This window comes from Lycorma delicatula, chromosome 13 (genome assembly GCF_047948215.1).
Source record: "Lycorma delicatula isolate Av1 chromosome 13, ASM4794821v1, whole genome shotgun sequence".
Lineage (NCBI taxonomy): Eukaryota > Metazoa > Arthropoda > Insecta > Hemiptera > Fulgoridae > Lycorma > Lycorma delicatula.
This window is the reverse complement of record NC_134467.1, coordinates 31,436,765-31,453,236: the sequence shown is the minus strand read 5'-3', so window position 1 is coordinate 31,453,236 and position 16,472 is coordinate 31,436,765. Positions and strand designations below refer to the sequence as shown.

The 16,472-nt window shown below is 34.2% G+C and overlaps 1 protein-coding gene across 1 annotated transcript in view; it reads right to left on the bottom strand.

Moving 5' to 3' along the window:
* Window positions 1-16,472, bottom strand: part of LOC142333875 (diuretic hormone receptor-like) — a 635,861-nt gene that overhangs the window by 83,750 nt on the left and 535,639 nt on the right. Inside the window, exon 8 of the mRNA XM_075381453.1 lies at window positions 4,208-4,278. Within this exon, the coding sequence (XP_075237568.1) occupies window positions 4,208-4,278 (71 nt within the window). The remainder of the gene's footprint in view (window positions 1-4,207; window positions 4,279-16,472) is intronic.

The window sequence follows — 16,472 nt, the reverse complement described above, 5'->3', positions numbered from 1 at the left end:
TACTCAAATCTAGCAATAGCGAAGCATTGCGGGTCTGCTAGTTGGTTATAAATATTACAATTCTTCAAGCAAAACAATATTGAGACGGTTTTTTTATAACAAATTTTGAAAACGTTCACAATTTTCATCGTTCAAGCCTTTTCTCTCTTTTTCATATTTCGTGAAACCATTCGCAAAGTATTTTTCCAATTTCTCGTAATTCTTCAGTTATGTTGGCTTTCAATTCTTCAATGGTGTGTGGATTATTTTTTAATACTCTCTTTTTTTTGTTAAGCCTCCGAAGTAAGGTATTACTTCAGAGAATGATAGGTAAGAATATAAATAAAGTATAATCTTGTACAGTCTCAGGCCGACCATTCCTGAGTAGTGTGGTTAATTGAAACCCAACTAACAAAGAACAGCGGTATCCAAGATCTAACATTCACATCCGTATAAAATTAACTTCCCTTACTAGGAGTTGAACATTATAATTCTCGACTTTAAAATCAGGTGATTTGCGAGAAGTTTCGACTAGACCTACCCGGCGGGTTTATTTTTGAATAAATACAAAATTTGATTTTTGCAAGTAAAAGAATTTGAAAGTATCTGAATTCAGATTACTACGTGTACGATAACTCAAAAGGCGACACCAGTAAGATGTAAAGAATGTTTATAGATTTCCAGGGATCGTATTATTATCCAGAAGGAAGGGAGCCGACATAGAATTCCGCAGAGTTCAGAAAGGATGGACCTCTCTATATGTGGTCGACTGCTCTCACCAGAAAATCGATGAAATAGGTCCTATCGATTTAAAAGTCACCTTTGAAACCGATGGCGCTGTACCTTTTTCTTTCTTTTCCTCTTTAGCCTCCGGGAATTACCGTTCAGGTATTACTTCAGAGGATGATATGTATGTGTAAGTGAAGTGTAGTCTTGTACAGTATCAGGTTGACCATTCCTGAGATGTGTGGTTAATTGAAATCTAACTACCAAAGAACATTTGGTATCCACGATCTAGTATTCAAATCCGTTTAAAAGTAATTGCCTTTACTAGGACTTGAACACTGGAACTCTCGACTTTCAAATCAGACGATTTGGGAGGATGCGTTCAGCAATGTGAGGAACCCGGTGGGTTCCCCATATATATCCTTTTTCTTTTCCTGTTTAGCCTCCGGTAACTACCGTTTAGATAATACTTCAGAGGATGAATGAGGATGATATGTATGAGTGTGAATGAAGTGTAGTCTTGTACATTCTCAGTTCGACCATACCTGAGATGTGTGGTTAATTGAAACCCAACCACCAAAGAACACCGGTATCCACGATCTAGTATCCATATATATCCTACTCATGTCTGATCCAACGATTCGGAAAAATCTCACTGAGACATCTGCGTACGATCAAAGGAAATAGCGCTGGAGTACCGTTTTACTGAAACGTAATGATGTCAGGAATCCCGATAAATATGTTGATTAACTGCTCCATCGGAAAAATAAGGACCAAGGAAATGTTTAACTGTCATCCTAGCCCAAATCATAATAAGTGGCAAATGGTGTTTGATTTCCTGGAAAAAAATGAGGATTTGTTTTTCACCCAGAAAAAGCATATCGATTACGAGAACTTCGATAAATCTCACACTCGTCTGAGAACACGACGATATTTTTATCGTTTGTTCTCGGATAGCGATCAAGCAAATAACTGTTATACATAAAAACGTCGATCAAGGTCAATGTCACTTAACTATGACTGGATGAAAACATTTAATTTTCAAATCCTTCCGCATATAGTCTCGCATTTTCGATGATCTTAGAATGCCGAACTCTACGGAACGTTTCCGAGTTGATTTAATTGGTAATCATTGAATCGATGTCTCTAAAGGAGCATACGTCTTAGCTTAAGTGCTCGGCCTCTCACTTCTTCGCACATCAAGAACACTTACCGTTGAAAAAGCCTTTTTCTCCCATGTCATTGATAATGACGATTTCCCAAAACGAACAAAGAAGTTATTCGTAATATTTTTCAATATTTTACCAGTGTGTGGATGTTGTTGGACCCGACACACGATCTGACAAAGGCTCTTCGATAGTATGAGTCATTGTTCCACACTCTACTACGACTAACGTCATCCCACCACAAATGAACACACCGGACGATCCCTACCACGGCTTATCATCCCCACTCTTTCCAGCAGTAGTGAACGATATCAGGGGTGCGATTGGCAGCAACAGAGCCCCATTAAACTGGCTTTATTACAGAGTAAAGGGAACTTCCGGTCGCTTAGCTTTTTTTTTTTTGGTCTAGATGAACTAGTTTTATAGTAAAACGTAAAGATTTGTAAAAATCCCAATAGCCTATATTGATTCCCTTTTAATATAAATTCTATATTTATTCTCCGGGAAAGGAAAACTTTTTAACATAAATCTTTATTTATACAAGAATAAAACGTAGTTTTTTATATAGGTGATTCAAAGAAACGGGAAATTTTGAAAGTTATGTTGGTAGCCGTGGGCGATTGGTGCCACTTAATAGCGCAGCCTCTCTAACCTAACCTGCCATTTAGTTGTCATGGATCCTTGGAGCTGTGGGCAACGTGCATTTGCTATCAAAGCGTTTTACAAAAACAATGACAGTGTGGAGGGAGCGCGTAGAGAATTTCGCCCTCATTTTAATCTGGGACAGCACGACCTTGTACCATCAGCACGTGCGATTAAAACACGGCGTAGAGAATTTCGCCCTCATTTTAATCTGGGACGGCACGACCTTGTGCCATCAGCACGTGCGATTAAAACACGGATATCTAATTATGAGGAAACTGTTTCGGCAATGAAAAAGAAACCTCCAGGCCGTGAGCGAACCGTCTGTACACGACAGAATGTTCAAGTTTTACAAGATGCTGTCACACGAAGTCCACATCGGTGAATCCGTCGTCTCTCAGCATCTTTACAATCTCATAGTTCAAGTCTTCGAAGAATGTTAGTGAAGGACTTGCAATTCCATCCATACAATTTGCAGATCTTCCAGGAACTGAAACCGAACGATGCGGTTTCAGTAATGTAATGCTTCAGAAGATAAACGATAACGAAGAGTTTGTTCACGAACTGTGGATGTCAGACGAAGCGCATTTCCACCTCAGTGGATTTGTTAACGAGAAAAATTTCAGATACCGGGCACACGAAAATCCTACGCAGCTACAACAGCGTCCGTTGCGCAGCCAGAAAGCGACCGTGTGGTGTGCTATATCATGTTACGGTGTTATAGGCCCTTATTTTTTTGAGGATGACAACGGTCTTGCGATTACAGTGACGTCGGCTCGTTACGTAGCCGTGCTTGAAACCTTTGTTGTGGAACAACAAAAGAGATTTCCACCGATTCTTAAAACAGCCTGGTTTCAACAAGACGGAGCAACGTCACGTACTGCACGAATATCGATGGCAGCTGTACGCCGATTGTTTAGACAACGTGTCATTTCACGAAACGGTGACATTAGATGGCCTCCCAGATCGCCTGATCTCTCAGGTTGCGATTACTTTTTGTGGGGTCACCTTAAAAGCAAAGCGTTCCACAGTAGACAACGGAAGAACTGAAGGCAAAGATCCGAGAAGCATTTGCGGAAATTCCAATTGAGATGCTACGTCAAACCAAGAACAATTTAACGAAGAGACTTCGTGAGTGTTTACGTAGAAGAGGAGGTCACCTGGAAGATGTCATCTTTACAAAATAAACTAAAATGTATGTATCCTAAAATGGCAACATTTGTACAATTAAGAAATAAAATTCATTTTCTAAAAAAAATTTTTCATTAACGTTATTTAATTTTAAAAATTTCCCGTTTCTTTTAATCATTCTGTATTTATTGTGAATTCATTTATATAAATAAAAGCAATTTTTTCCCAATTTTTTTATATTACTCATACTTCATTTATCAAAAACAATGAGTAATAATAATTATAATTTATATATATAATTAACCTTTATTTACAGATTCAATTTACTTTTCTTTATTCTTGCATTAGGAAGGTAAAAAAAATCAACTATACAGGAAATTTGTAGTCTACCGTAGAATGAGTTAAACAGAAGGGTCATTAGTAGAACTCGCCCTAAAAGTAGGAGTAGGTAATCCATCAATTGTTCACCTTTACTATTACTCTTTCTTCACCTTTTACTTATACTAAAACGGATGCTTGGTTAAACAAAACAAAATACTTTGTTTAAAAAAAAAAACACTTACCTGTATATCACCAGTGACTGGTGTCAAACTTTTAACAATACCCCAAATTAGTATAATAATTGATGGTCCACCTGTAATAATAAAAAATATATATTTTAATATTATTATTTAAATTACGGTACTATACAATATTATCATAAAAGAATGGTGCGGTTTTGAACATGGTTTAAATTAAAACAGAATTACTTACAGTTTATGTTTTTTATTTTTCAAATTTGTCGTCTCAAACATTTTTTTTACAAAATTAATAAATTTCAATATGTGCGCCCTTAGTCGCTCGACAAATGTCTAAACGATACTCAACTTCTCTCCAAACATTAGTTAACATTTCTTCGTTAATGGTTGTCATCGCTTCATTAATCCTGTTTTTTAAGCGGTTTAGGTCGCGAATTTTTTGTGTATAAACAACGCTTTTGATGTACCCTCACAAGAAAAAATCGCAAGGTGTCAGGTCTGGACTCCTTGGAGGCCAAAGTACGGGTCCTTGCCGGCCTATCCATCGATCTCCAAATTTTTCGTTCAAAGCGTCCGTGACCGATGCATTGAAGTGCGGGGAAGCGCCATCTTGTTGGAAATGAACTCGATGAATGTTTTCGAGTTTATCCGGCTGAGGAAAGCAATAATCGGTTGACATGTCAAGATACACAACTCCATTAATTGTTTTTTTTTTTTCAGCAAAGAAGAAAGGGCCTATTTTTCATCGCACCACACCAAACATTAACTTTTGGCGAATCGCGTTGTTTCTCAATAATTGCGTGTGGGTTTTCAGAGCCCCATATTCGTGAATTGTGTCTGTTAACGCATTTATTCGCGTGAAATGTAGCTTCGTCTGTAAAAATTATATCGTCTAAAAATGATTCGTTTTCACTTATTCTGTCCGAGATTTTAACAGCGAATTTGTAACGTTTTACATCGTCATCGGGTTTCGACTCCTGCAGTATCTGGATTTTATGAGCGTGCAATTTCAGTTTTTTAAGTAAAACTTTGTGAACTGTTGATTTTGGAATACCTAATTCGACGCTTCGACGGGGGATGGACTTCCCAGAACTTCTAATTGCCGATTGTCTAATTGGTTCAACCGTTTCGTCCGGTACACTTGGTCTGCCGGTCGATCTCTGTTTCTTAACCGATCCGGATTCTTCGAATCGTTTGAACCGACGTGTTATGTTATTTTTGTGTGGTGGATCTCTTCCGAATTCACGTCGAAACGCACGTTGAACTAAAATTACGGATTTTAATTCGGCCATCAATAAAACACACTTTGCTTTGTCTTTATCCGAGAACATAATAACTCAGTAAACTCACCGCAACAACAATACAATAACTGACGTGTGGTTACAACTTCTGATAAAGAAACTTTTGGGTTGGAGGCTTCAGGGATATCATATAACAACTAGAAATTTCACTACAATCTTCCTATGAATTACTGAAACCGCACTTCTTTTATGATAACCCTGTATTTCAAAACATATTAGAAAGAGTCATTCAAGAAGAATGTATAAAGCTTTCAGGATATGTTCTACTGGTGAAAATAAGAAAAAAACAAATTATAAAGGACAGGTTCAAAAACGTATCGTTAGCGCAAGTCGGAGGGCAAAAATTTTACCCTGATTTCTTCGCCTTCGGTAAAATTGAGTGAAACTATAGTTATTGAAACTCAAAATTAAGGGATAAATTTACTGGTTTCATATGAAATCGGACGAAAAGAATTGAAAAAAATAGATTCCAGAACTTAATTTTTAGTAATTTTTGAGAAATCTGGGTAAAAGAAAAAAAATTGGAATCGAAATACACACTATTTATATTTGGCGTAAAATAACTTTATTTAAATCTACATAAATAAAAGACAATCTCTTTTGTGTGTGTTGTAATAACTCAAAACTACTGAACCGATTACCCTGAATATTTCACAATTTATTATTATTTGTCTCCGGAGTGTTTACATGTTATTTATTAGTTTCATAATATTTAATCACATAATAACTGTCTGACGAAGTCGATACTGACAAAAACAACGATCGATAAACAAAAAGACAATCGATATATATATATAATGTGCATATCTCTCGATATGTATGTTTAATCTCTCAATTAAATTTAGTAAAAGAAGTTTTAGATTATTTATTTATACATTTTTTTAATTTCCTACAGCGCTATCTAGACGGAAAGTATTGTAATCTGTCAAATTTGGGAAAATGTGGTTTCCATCGGATCTTCACGTTTTGACACCTAAGGAAACTAAAAAACCGGATGGAAATTTTCCGGATATTAATGTTCGTATGTACGTGGATGTGTGTGTTAGTTGTTGGCTTCTAATCGGCTTATATTTCCAGAACAACTGAACTGATTTTCACCAAACCTGGTCTGATTACTTTTATATAAGGAGCATTGATGCCATTAAATTTTCAACTTAAAGGTCAAGCGGGTGAGGCTGTACAGGAAGGACATCCTCATTATCTCGAGATTTTACCTAATTAAGATCATATATTTTTCTTAGGCACATTTGTTAAAAATTTAGGAAGAAAACTTTTGGAAAATCGCACTCTCGCCAAAAAATTCTGATGTAGTCGTTTGATATGTTGTGACGTCACAGGTGAGCGGTAAATTTAAATAAATGAATATTATTTAAAGTGCGACAAAGTAACTCGATCTGGCAGGGTAGTAAATGCGATTGCCGGTTGACTCGGTACCTGGTGCGTTAAGGCTGGCGGCTACTGCCGACCGTACAAACAAAATTTATTGTATAAGTTGTAAAATTACCTTAGTTTAGTTAGTACCGACCGACACCATACCCGCGCGAATTAAATACGGTATGCGCACGCGCTTTCCGTACAATCATTGAAATAAATAAACGAAAAAATATTATATTTAAATTAAGTTGTGTGTATAAGCCGTGCATAAAAAACAACCCGCAATTGTTCCCGGAACGCAGCTTTAGCCGCGTGCCAGGAAAGTTCTACAACTGTGTTGTCAGCATTTTTTTTTGACAATTAATAAAAAAAAAAATTAATATAAAATATTTTAATTATAATAAAATCTGAGTATAAAATTTTATTTTTAGTTGAAAAGTTTTATCTTAGTGTTAATATTTTATTACTCAAAACTTTAGTTTGTTTCGTAGTTATTTTACTTAATATAGCGTTAAAATTTCCATAAATATTTTACTTTATTTCATAATTATCAACTTAAATATAAAATTTCCCTTTTAAAATAAAAATTTATCTATACATATTATAAGAAAAGTAAATTACATTCAAACAACTATCGATAAAATTCCTGCCGGGTTAGTTAAGTGGTTAAATTCATCATCGCAAAATCAGCTGATTTTCAAAGTTGAGGGTTCTAAGTTTCGAGTCCTTGTAATGGCAATTGCTGTTACATATAGAGTGTCCTATATAAAACGCAACCCATCAATCACTCATCCATGAAATTTCAAAAGTCAAGCTTACTCCCCTACTCGGTACTGAAATGGACTCGTCCAACATCTGAACATCGCGGCAACGCAGTAGAACACTACCGATTGTAACAACAATGCAATCAATCATAACGTTCAGTGTATTACTAGAGACAAGATGGTGTTTTCGCTAGACGAACGTGTTTTCATTGTTGAGTCGTACTTCAGTACGAAATCAGCGGTTGCAGTGCACGATTTGTTTCGCCATAAGTACCCAGATAAAAAGGCTCCTAACAAAACATCAGTATTAAGGTTAGTCGCAAAATTTAGAGAGACCGGTTCTGTTAATAACAAGGAACACAAAAGATCTGCGTCGGTGTTGAATACAGATACAGTCACTTAAATCAAAGACAGATTACTCGCCTCGCCAAATAAATGGATCAGACGTTTGTCTGCTGAAATTAATTTGTCTAAATCAACCGTTCTTCGGGCGAACAAACGATTACAATTACGACCTTATCGCATTCAAACGGTTCATCGACTTCTTGAGCCCGACAAAGAAAAACGGCCACAATATTGTCAACGGTTCCGTCGATTTCTGCGCGAGGGAATTAACGTTACGGATTCGTTATTTTTCACAGATGAAGCGCGGTTTCATTCGGATGGCTACGTAAACAGCCAAAACAGTAGAATTTGGAGCGCTGAAAATCCCCACGTTTATCACGAAAAACAATTACACCCGCAGAAGTCGGGCGTGTAGTGCGCGATATCGCGGAAGAAAATAATCGGTCCTATTTTTTCGAGTACACCATTAATGCAGAACGATATCAGGATATTTTATTTCAGTTCATCGCACTCTTGGAAGAGGAAGACAGACGCTGCCGGCTACAACATGACGGTGCGACATCGCACTACGCAGGTTCAACTTCTGCTTTCGTCGAGGAATTCTTCGGTAATGTGTTATCGATCGAGACTTGTGGCCACCAAGATCTCCAGATTTGACTGCGGCGGATTTTTTTCTACAGGGTTACCTCAAAGAAAAAGCCTACTGCGACAAACCACGAACACTTGAACGATTGAAAGTCGATATTGAACAAGCTGTATTAAATATCCGGCCACAAACTTTGAAAAAAGTTGCAAGAAACGGTGTAAAAAGAACTGAAGCTTGTATTCAAGAAGATGGCGGCCACTTCCAACATTTACTCTAAATGTAAGGTAATGGATGGTAATAATAAAAATTACATTTACATTTACACATGACTTTTTATTATTTCAATACCTACCAATATAAGGTTGGGTTGCATTTTGTATGGGACACCCTGCAGATTTGAATGTAAGACTGTGGATACAGGTGTTTAAATTAACCACACGTCTCAGGAGTGGTGGACCTCAATCTGTTCAGGACTACTCGTACCGGTACATTTTTACTTACATTTGCAGCTACAGGCCTGGCAAGCCGGCAGCAGTAATTGATTTTGCCTTTAGACACACACACACACACAGACAGAGAGAGAGAGAGAGAGAGAGAGAGGGCGAGAGAGAGACTGAGTGAGATTGGAGCAAGCTGGAAAAACTGGTTGAAATACATATATATATTGAGAATTTTACCTCGTTTTATCATTACTATGACTTTTACGTTTTTGCAAATTTGATTTCTTGAAAAGAAGTTATTAACTGAAAAAAAATTTTTGCCATCGTTTTTCTTGTAAAATTTTATATTAAAATCATTTATAACATATACGTTTTCTTATTAAAAAAAAAATCTGATGTGGACACAACATGAATTTCTTGTACGCCAATTAAATTACATAAAAATAATTTTTGCTGCACTTCATTTAAATTTTTTTCATTTAAAAGTGAGATACGATCGTCGTCAAAATGGATATTTTCGTTGAAATCTGAAAAATGAAATTTTTCGCGATCACAATACTTCCTTTACTTCGTACAAGGAAGTAAAAAAGTTTGATTCAATATGTCGGATCCAAGATGATGGAAAAATATTTCAAACATATTTTCAATAATTTTTCATTTGAGAAAAGATGCTCTAAATTAAAAAAAAAAAATTCAATTTAAATTTAAGGGAAAATCTTTATTCTTACGAACTTAAATAATTTTCTTTTATGCGTCTGTCTTACTCTCTCACACACACTCGCTCTCTCTCTCTCTCTCTCTCTCTGTGTGTGTGTGTGTGTGTGTGTGTGTGTGTTTGCACAAGTTAGAATATTATTTAATTTGTGGTTGTATGAAATTAAAGATATATACATTATTTATAAAAAAAAGAATTTCTGGAATTTAGTTTGTAGTATTTTGAATGGCGAAATAAAAACAAAGTATTTTTAAAATGTCATGTTATTTATACGTTGCATATTAGATTTTACCCTACTCTTGTGTGGTTTTCACAAATACCAGAGTGGAATGTGTACCCTAATACTAATGCATGTGCTTTACACATTCACTTACACACATCTCCACTATGTTAGGTTAAAATGAAAATTTTTAACCCGAATGTCTGTAATTCAGAATTAAATTTTACTTACAAGATCCATGTAAATTAAGTTTCCTTAAGTAAATAATAACTTAGCAGTTATATTTTATTACAATGATTTTATTTATTAGTTGCTTATGTTATCAGTAATTTACATTATTAAAATCAAATTAATACTGTAAAATAAGCATTTAGGTAGTTTTTTTTTTATCTTTCAGGACCACCGTCAGATGTTCCTTCAGAGGATGAGATGAATGACAAGTAGCGGGTAAAAATGCCATACCTGACCGGGATTCAAACCCGGGACCTCTGGATGAAAGGCCGAGACGCAAACACTCGCTCCACGAAGGCCGGCGGGATTTATGTACTTAAAAATAGGCTTTATAAACTTTTTTTTTGTCGGAGGAGGGAAAATCCTTTTATAGGCTTCTGAAAATGCCATGCCTGATCGGGATTCGAATCCGGGTCCTCTGGATGAAAGGCCGAGACGCAAACACTCGCGCTACGGAGACCGGCGGTATTTAGGTACTTAAAAGTAGGCTTTTTAACCTTTTTTTTTTGTCGGTGGATGGGAAAGCCTTTTACAGATACCATGTGATTTTGTACTTCATGATAGTGAAGGGCTTTTCCTTATGAGTCTAGCCTCTAAACCTCCTACTCTTTTACAATATGGGATCCCTTTCTACGGTACATACCGATTAGTACGAGTCCATCTCTTCATGTAAATGACAAAAGATACTTTATACAGGATGTCCCATATAAAACGCAACCCAACCTTATATTGGTAGGTGTTGAAATAATAAAAAGGCACGTGTAAATGTAAATGTAATTTTTATTATTAACATCCATTACCTTACATTTAGAGTAAATGTTGGAAGTGGCCGCCATCTTCTTGAATACAAGCTTCAATTCTTTTTACAGCGTTTCTTGCAACTTTTTTCAAAATTTATGGCTGGATATTTAATACAGCTTGTTCAATGTTGACTTTCAATCGTTCAAGTGTCCGTGGTTTGGACCGATACTACTACCTACTTTAATAGGCGTACAAGGAAGTCATGTGGCATCCCGGGTTCGAATCCCGGTCAGGCATGGTATTATCACACACGCTACAAATCATTCATCTTCATCCTTTGAAAAATGACTAACGGTGGAACCGGAAGTTAAAAAAAAAAAGAAAAAAAGGAAGTCATGTATGTATACATCACAAATTTATTTTAATTGGCGCAGAGCGCCAATTATTGCGCCAATATTTAATTATTGGCGCAGAGCGGACCAATGATGATGAACTGGGCGGCTGAACGCAGCGCAAATTCATGAACGTTATTTAGTTCAGTTGGCAAAACATTTAACAAAATTATGTTTATAAAAATAATGGCCCTTTCTTGTTTTACAAGAAAAACTACAACAAAAATAAGAAAAACTACAGTAATAGGGCATTGTTATCTTGAGATACTGCAAGACTGGCTATTTCTACGAATAAATGGAGATTCTGAAGTATTTAAAAAGGTGGGGGTTCTCCGAGTCTGTCGTTTATTAAATGAAAAATCGAACGGGACCCCAACAGATTTGGCACTACAATTTAACCCTGCGACATTCCCTTATATTAAACTTGTTCCTTTTTCTTGTAGGGATATGTTAATGAAAGTGTTTATGTTCGTAGGATAACAGCTGCAGTAACTTCTATAACAGAAAACTGTCTTAACGCGTTGCGGAAGAATTTACTTAATTATTTATGTTATCTATGGAGGGAAAATAAAATATTTATTGTTTGCTAAATGAAATTTTCTAATTTCATATCTCATTTTCTTGTATGTGTTCTAATTGAAATATAATTTAATTATGAAATATATATAAAGTCGATAGATGGGTGGAATATATTGAAGAGTTATCCGGAGGAAATGAATTAGAAAATGGTGTTATAGAGGAAGAAGAGGAAGTTGAGGAGGATGAAATGGGAGAAACAATACTGAGATCTGAATTTAATAGAGCATTAAAAGATTTGAATGGCAGAAAGGCGCCTGGAGTAGTCGGAATACCTGTAGAATTACTGCGCAGTGCAGGTGAGGAAGCGATTGATAGATTATACAAACTGGTGTGTAATATTTATAAAAAAGGGGAATTTCCGTCAGACTTCAAAAAAAGTGTTATAGTTATGATACCAAAGAAAGCAGGGGCAGATAAATGTGAAGAATATAGAACAATTAGTTTAACTAGTCATGCATCAAAAATCTTAACTAGAATTCTATACAGAAGAACTGAGAGGAGAGTGGAAGAAGTGTTAGGAGAAGACCAATTTGGTTTCAGAAAAAGTATAGGGACAAGGGAAGCAATTTGAGGCCTCAGATTAATAGTAGAAGGAAGATTAAAGAAAAACAAACCAACGTACTTGGCGTTTATAGACCTAGAAAAGGCATTCGATAACGTAGACTGGAATAAAATGTACAGCATTTTAAAAAAATTAGGGTTCAAATACAGAGATAGAAGAACAATTGCTAACATGTACAGGAACCAAACAGCAACAGTAATAATTGAAGAACGTAAGAAAGAAGCCGTAATAAGAAAGGGAGTCCGACAAGGATGTTCCCTATCTCCATTACTTTTTAATATTTACATGGAACTAGCAGTTAATGATATTAAAGAACAATTAAAATTCGGAGTAACAGTACAAGGAGAAAAGATAAAGATGCTACGATTTGCAGATGATATAGTAATTCTAGCCGAGAGTAAAAAGGATTTAGAAGAAACAATGAACGGCATGGATGAAGTCCTACGCAAGAATTATCGCGTGAAAATAAACAAGAACAAAACAAAAGTAATGAAATGTAGTAGAAATAACAAAGATGGACCACTGAATGTGAAAATAGGAGGAGAAAAGATTATGGAGGTAGAAGAATTTTGTTATTTGGGAAGTAGAATTGCTAATAATGGACGAAGCAGGAGCGATATAAAATGCCGAATAGCACAAGCGAAACGAGCCTTCAGTAAGAAATATAATTTGTTTACATCAAAAATTAATTTAAATGTCAGGAAAAGATTTTTGAAAGTGTATGTTTGGAGTGTCGCTTTATATGGAAGTGAAACTTGGACGATCGGAGTATCTGAGAAGAAAAGATTAGAAGCTTTTGAAATGCGGTGCTATAGGAGAATGTTAAAAATCAGATGGGTCGATAAAGTGACAAATGAAGAAGTATTGCGGCAAATAGATGAAGTAAGAAGCATTTGGAAAAATATAGTTAAAAGAAGAGACAGACTTATAGGCCACATACTAAGGCTACCTGGAATAGTCGATTTAATATTGGAAGGACAGGTAGAAGGAAAAAATTGTGTAGGCAGGCCAAGTTTGGAATATGTATAAGAAATTGTTAGGGATGTAGGATGTAGAGGATATACTGAAATGAAACGACGAGCACTAGATAGGGAATCTTGGAGAGCTCCATCAAACCAGTCAAATGACTGAAGACAAAAAAAAAAATCGCGTCATTATTTTTTTATACATACGGTTTTTTTTCTTAATAAATGTCAAGTTAAGAGATTGTAATTAAAAAAATGATATCCGAGGTGAAAAAGAATTAAGGAAATTACCCAAATGTTTTTTGTGTGTTTAGGGTAAAATTTCAGTTCATGGTTGAAAAAGAATTGGGTAAAATTAATAGATCTTGCTTTATGTATAGTTAAATAATATATATATATATATGCTTGTGTGTTTCTGTGTGATCGTGCGCGCGCGCGTAAATTAATTAATCTATGTCGGAACGCATTTATATATTAATTTAAAAGGTTTTCTAAAAACCCCTCTAAATGACATTTTAAAAGTGATTGTAAAAAAAAAGGTATGTCAATGAAACTTTACAGTAATTATTATTATTATTATTGTGTGTGTGTGTGTGTGTATATATATATATATATATATATATATATATATATAATCAACTAGTTTTATATATTTTACTATATTTAAATGGAAACTAAGCTTATGGACAAAAATTATCTATTACAATTAATTTTTTAAAAAATTGTAGTTGAGAATCGTATTATTTGTAGGGTTTACAAATTCTTATAAAAGTTGTTTTTTTTTTGTCTTCAGTCATTTGACTGGTATGATGCAGCTCTCCAAGATTCCCTATCTAGTGCTAGTCGTTTCATTTCAGTATACCCTCTACATCCTACATCCCTAACAATTTGTTTTACATATTCCAAACGTGGCCTGCCTACACAATTTTTTCCTTCTACCTGTCCTTCCAATATTAAAGCGACTATTCCAGGATGCCTTAGTATGTGGCCTATAAGTCTGTCTTCTTTTAACTATATTTTTCCAATAAAAGTTGTATATTTATTTTAAAAAAATCTTTTTATTTAATTATTTGACAGAAAAATAAATGAAAGTTTTGAATTATATTCAGTTTAAAGTGATTGTTGAAAATTTTTTTTCACTTGCGAGTAATTATACAAGATTTCTGGTGTATATTTCAGATACACACCAGAAATTACCAAAATTAATATACATTAATTTTGACCTTACGGTGTAGAATAATCAGTTTTTGGATTATTTGGTAAACAATTTATTTAAAGAGTAATAAAGGGACTTTTACTCTATCTTAATATTTCAGGTAAGATTATTTTAAATAATAATTGTATATATATTTGAAGTTAATAAAAATTAATATTTTAGTAGTTATGTAACTGTCCACTTTTATTAAAGAATTGGAGGATCATATCTCATTTTCAAATGAAATAAGTTTAAATAAAGTGCAGTAAAACTGTGTATATATAATTTAATAGACGTACAAGGAAGTCATGTGATGTCCACATCAGATTTTTAATTTTTCGGTAACAATCGAAGAAATACACCCAATTTTTGGTGAGTGTAATCTTCATATGAATAGATCAATTGTTAGATTTTTGAAATTCGACTCTCAAAGGGGATGAATAAAGGTAAAACAAATTTGAACAATGATTTTATATTCTCCCCATTTCCGACTATACTAAACGAGATATTCAATAGATTTGGCCTTGCAAATACTCTTCAGATAAATATTTAAAAACCATTTTTGTAGTTTTATGAATTCCGATTTTTTTAAGGGGTGGGAAGGTATCCCTTAAGCAGGTACTGTTACTTAACTAATCTATCATCGTTACTGTATGTACGACTGGCTACACCTTCTCTTTTCCTATTTAACCTTCTGAACCATCGTAAAGTATTACTTCAGAGGATGATATGTATGAATGTAAATGAAGTTTAATTTTGTACAGTCTCAGGTTGACCATTCCTGAGATGTGTCGTTAATTGAAACCCAACCACCAAAGAAAACTAGTATCCATGATGTAGAATTATAATTTGGCTGCACCTACCTCTGGTTACTTGACTAAAAATCATAAACACACAAGTAACCATGCAGCGCGAGCGAAGCTGCGACGGGAAGCTAGTATAATAATAAATAACAATGCCAGGACATTATAACAAATTTTTTGTAAGATTTTTTTTATCAATTTCATACGTAATGATTATTATATGTTACGTCAAAACGAGATAAATTTTACAACAGAGACAGAAATTTATGTTAGTTTTATACTATTGTGTATAGATATTTATATAAAAAGAAAATAATATAAAACAAATAAATGAACGTTAAAATATAATTAATTGAAATGACAGAATAACAAATGGTATTAGGTAACGTAATGGTACATTCCTTTACGACTGGGTTGGGTATACGATAATTATTTCTTATATATATTGTAATTTACAAATAAAAGATGTAAAAGAATAAAATTTATACCATCTGCTTTGTAAATTTTAATTTATTTTTAAAATAAATCTTACAGAAGGAAAACGATTTCATTTGTAAGATATTAAAATGATAAAAATCTATCCCATTAGGCATTAGATTATTTTAAAAAAAGAAGAAAAATAATATGAAAAAGATTATAATAAAATTAGTAACTGAGATTAAAAAAAAAAAAATAAATAAAATAAAGAGCGGAATTTTATTAAACATTGAAAATATCCTCAATTAAATACATGCTAATTTAAACACCCGTATAACATTTACAAATACGGCAAACTCTTACAAAGAAATTATCTAGGGTGAATATTCTAGTAGGGTTATATTATAGTATGATATAATCTGGTAAGCTTGAAATTACACACACAAAAAAATACTTAATTATTATTACATATTAGCCGGTCAGGGTTCGTAACGCTCGCTTTTCCTATCTAGCCAGGACCCAAAATGTATTCATCACTTTCACGGTTGTCAGAATAATACTGATAAATAAAAAATAAAACATTAGAAAAGTTATTAAATTTTATACTTTTGTCAAATATTCCTATCCATGGACGATCGGAGTATCTGAGAAGAAAAGATTAGAAGCTTTTTAAATGCGGT